At 49.0% G+C, this 2,500-nt stretch overlaps 1 protein-coding gene across 1 annotated transcript in view; it reads right to left on the bottom strand.

Annotated features, from left to right (window-relative positions):
- The window catches only part of LOC308336015 (uncharacterized protein), a gene marked incomplete at its 3' end in the record, with an annotated part of 14,085 nt that overhangs the window by 5,970 nt on the left and 5,615 nt on the right, over nt 1-2,500 (bottom strand). The window contains exons 2-6 of the mRNA XM_080793257.1: nt 2,333-2,399; nt 1,842-1,945; nt 1,537-1,618; nt 385-443; nt 116-161 (exon numbers count right to left, since the gene is read on the bottom strand). Coding sequence (XP_080649383.1) covers nt 116-161; nt 385-443; nt 1,537-1,618; nt 1,842-1,945; nt 2,333-2,378 — 337 coding nt within the window. The 5' untranslated portion in view covers nt 2,379-2,399. The remainder of the gene's footprint in view (nt 1-115; nt 162-384; nt 444-1,536; nt 1,619-1,841; nt 1,946-2,332; nt 2,400-2,500) is intronic.

Raw genomic sequence — 2,500 nt, 5'->3', positions numbered from 1 at the left:
CACACACAACCTGTCTCACACACAACCTGTCTCACACACAACCTGTCTCACACACAACCTGTCTCACATACAACCTGTCTCACACACAACCTGTCTGGCACACAACCTGTCTCACCTCTCCATGTCTTGATTTTATGCTCCTCCAACTCATAGATCTGGACCTGACAGACAGACAGACAGACAGACAGACAGACAGACAGACAGACAGACAGACAGACAGACAGACAGACAGACAGACAGACAGACAGACAGAGGAATAGTTTCAGCATATTTATATAATATAATTCAAAGGGCCGTGCGTATGTGCGTGTGTCTGTGCGTGCGTGCGTGCGTGCGTGTGTGTGTGTGTGTGTGTGCGTGCGTGCACGTGTGTGCGTGTGTTACCATGGGTGACTTGTAGTTTCTGGTCAAGATGTTGATGAAGTCTGTGATGGTCAACATTCCTGGAGAGAGAGAGAGAGAGAGAGAGAGAGAGAGAGAGAGAGAGAGGGTTTGGCCAGACTCAGACCTCAGTAAAAACCATTTCATGAACGCGTGAGTGTTTTCAATCGATAAATGGTCACGGTATGTGTGATAAATGGTCACGGTATGAGTGGTCGTATGACCAGCGGTGAAGCAGGTTAATCGTGCAGTGAATGACGTCGTACGACCAGCGGTGAAGCTGGTTAATCGTGCAGTGGATGATGTCGTACGACCAGCGGTGAAGCAGGTTAATGGTGCAGTGGATGATGTCGTACGACCAGCGGTGAAGCAGGTTAATGATGTCGTACGACCAGCGGTGAAGCAGGTTAATGATGTCGTACGACCAGCGGTGAAGCAGGTTAATCGTGCAGTGAATGATGTCGTATGACCAGCGGTGAAGCAGGTTAATCGTGCAGTGGATGATGTCGTACGACCAGCGGTGAAGCAGGTTAATCGTGCAGTGAATGATGTCGTACGACCAGCGGTGAAGCAGGTTAATCGTGCAGTGAATGACGTCGTATGACCAGCGGTGAAGCAGGTTAATCGTGCAGTGGATGATGTCGTACGACCAGCGGTGAAGCAGGTTAATCGTGCAGTGGATGATGTCGCATGACCAGCGGTGAAGCAGGTTAATCGTGCAGTGGATGATGTCGTACGACCAGCGGTGAAGCAGGTTAATCGTGCAGTGAATGATGTCGTATGACCAGCGGTGAAGCAGGTTAATGGTGCAGTGAATGATGTCGTATGACCAGCGGTGAAGCAGGTTAATCGTGCAGTGGATGATGTCGTACGACCAGCGGTGAAGCAGGTTAACCCATTCTGACCGGGCACCCATTTTGGTGTTAGCATCATGTTATGCTTTAGCTATTGAAAAATAGCAGACCTACAAGCTCATATCGCGCCACCGAGTGGCGCGATACGAGCTTGTAGGTCTGCTATTTTTGAAAAATTCGAAGAACGACTGACATTTTTAGAATCTGATCTCAGGTCAGAATGGGTTAATCAGACCAGTGTGTGTCCAGTGGAAACCTCGTATGAATCTGATCTCAGGTCAGAATGGGTTAATCGTCTCACCTACGAAGCGCTGCTTGTTGTTCTCCCAGAGCGGAGCGGCTCTCACTCCGTTAGAAACCAGAGCAAAGAAGGCCTTGTTCACCTGGAGAAAGAAATACGACATGAGCCACCGTAACCGTAACCGTAACCGTAACCGTAACCGTAATCATAACCGTAATCGTAATCGTAATCATATACACACTCACTCGCTTGCACATGCTCACACACACATGCACAAGGGCACGCATGCACACCCGCACGCACGCACCAACGCACGCACGTACGCTCGCACACACACACACATGCTCACACACACACACACACACCTGCAGCGTAGTGTCAAACACCACCAGTTTGGAGGACGTAGGGATGATGTCATAACACCTGTGACTCTTCATGAACACTGTGTACACGTCTCTCTGCTCTGGAGCTGCAGACAGACAGGTAGAGAGACAGACAGGTAGAGAGACAGACAGGTAGAGAGACAGACAGGCAGAGAGACAGACAGGCAGAGAGACAGACAGGTAGAGAGACAGACAGACAGGTAGATAGACAGACAGGTAGAGAGACAGACAGGTAGAGAAACAGACAGTCTATTAGGTCAGAAAAGTAATATTTAAACAGTAAATAAGACATTTTTGGCGAATGCAATGTGGTCTATATGTTTTGTGGGAGTGTGCAGGTTTTATTTTGCATAGAGAGATGTGTGGTGGAAGTGTGGTTTGGTCGGAGATAGAGCACGAATGAACGGCCATGTGCTCATGTACCCCCTGTCTATTAGGGTAGCAGGATAATAACAACAACTATATCTTCTTACCGTCAATCATCTGGTCTTCTTTAGTCAATTCTTGCCTGTCAATCATCTTGTCTGACACGCGCTGCACCTGTATGCCGCGCGCACGCACACACACACACACACACACACACACACACACACACACACACACACATACACGCACACACACGCACACGCACACGCACACAC

Source organism: Protomyctophum bolini (assembly GCF_963924005.1).
Source record: "Protomyctophum bolini genome assembly, chromosome: 21".
Lineage (NCBI taxonomy): Eukaryota > Metazoa > Chordata > Actinopteri > Myctophiformes > Myctophidae > Protomyctophum > Protomyctophum bolini.
Note: the sequence above shows the minus strand (reverse complement) of the source record. Positions and strands in the feature narration are given on the sequence as shown.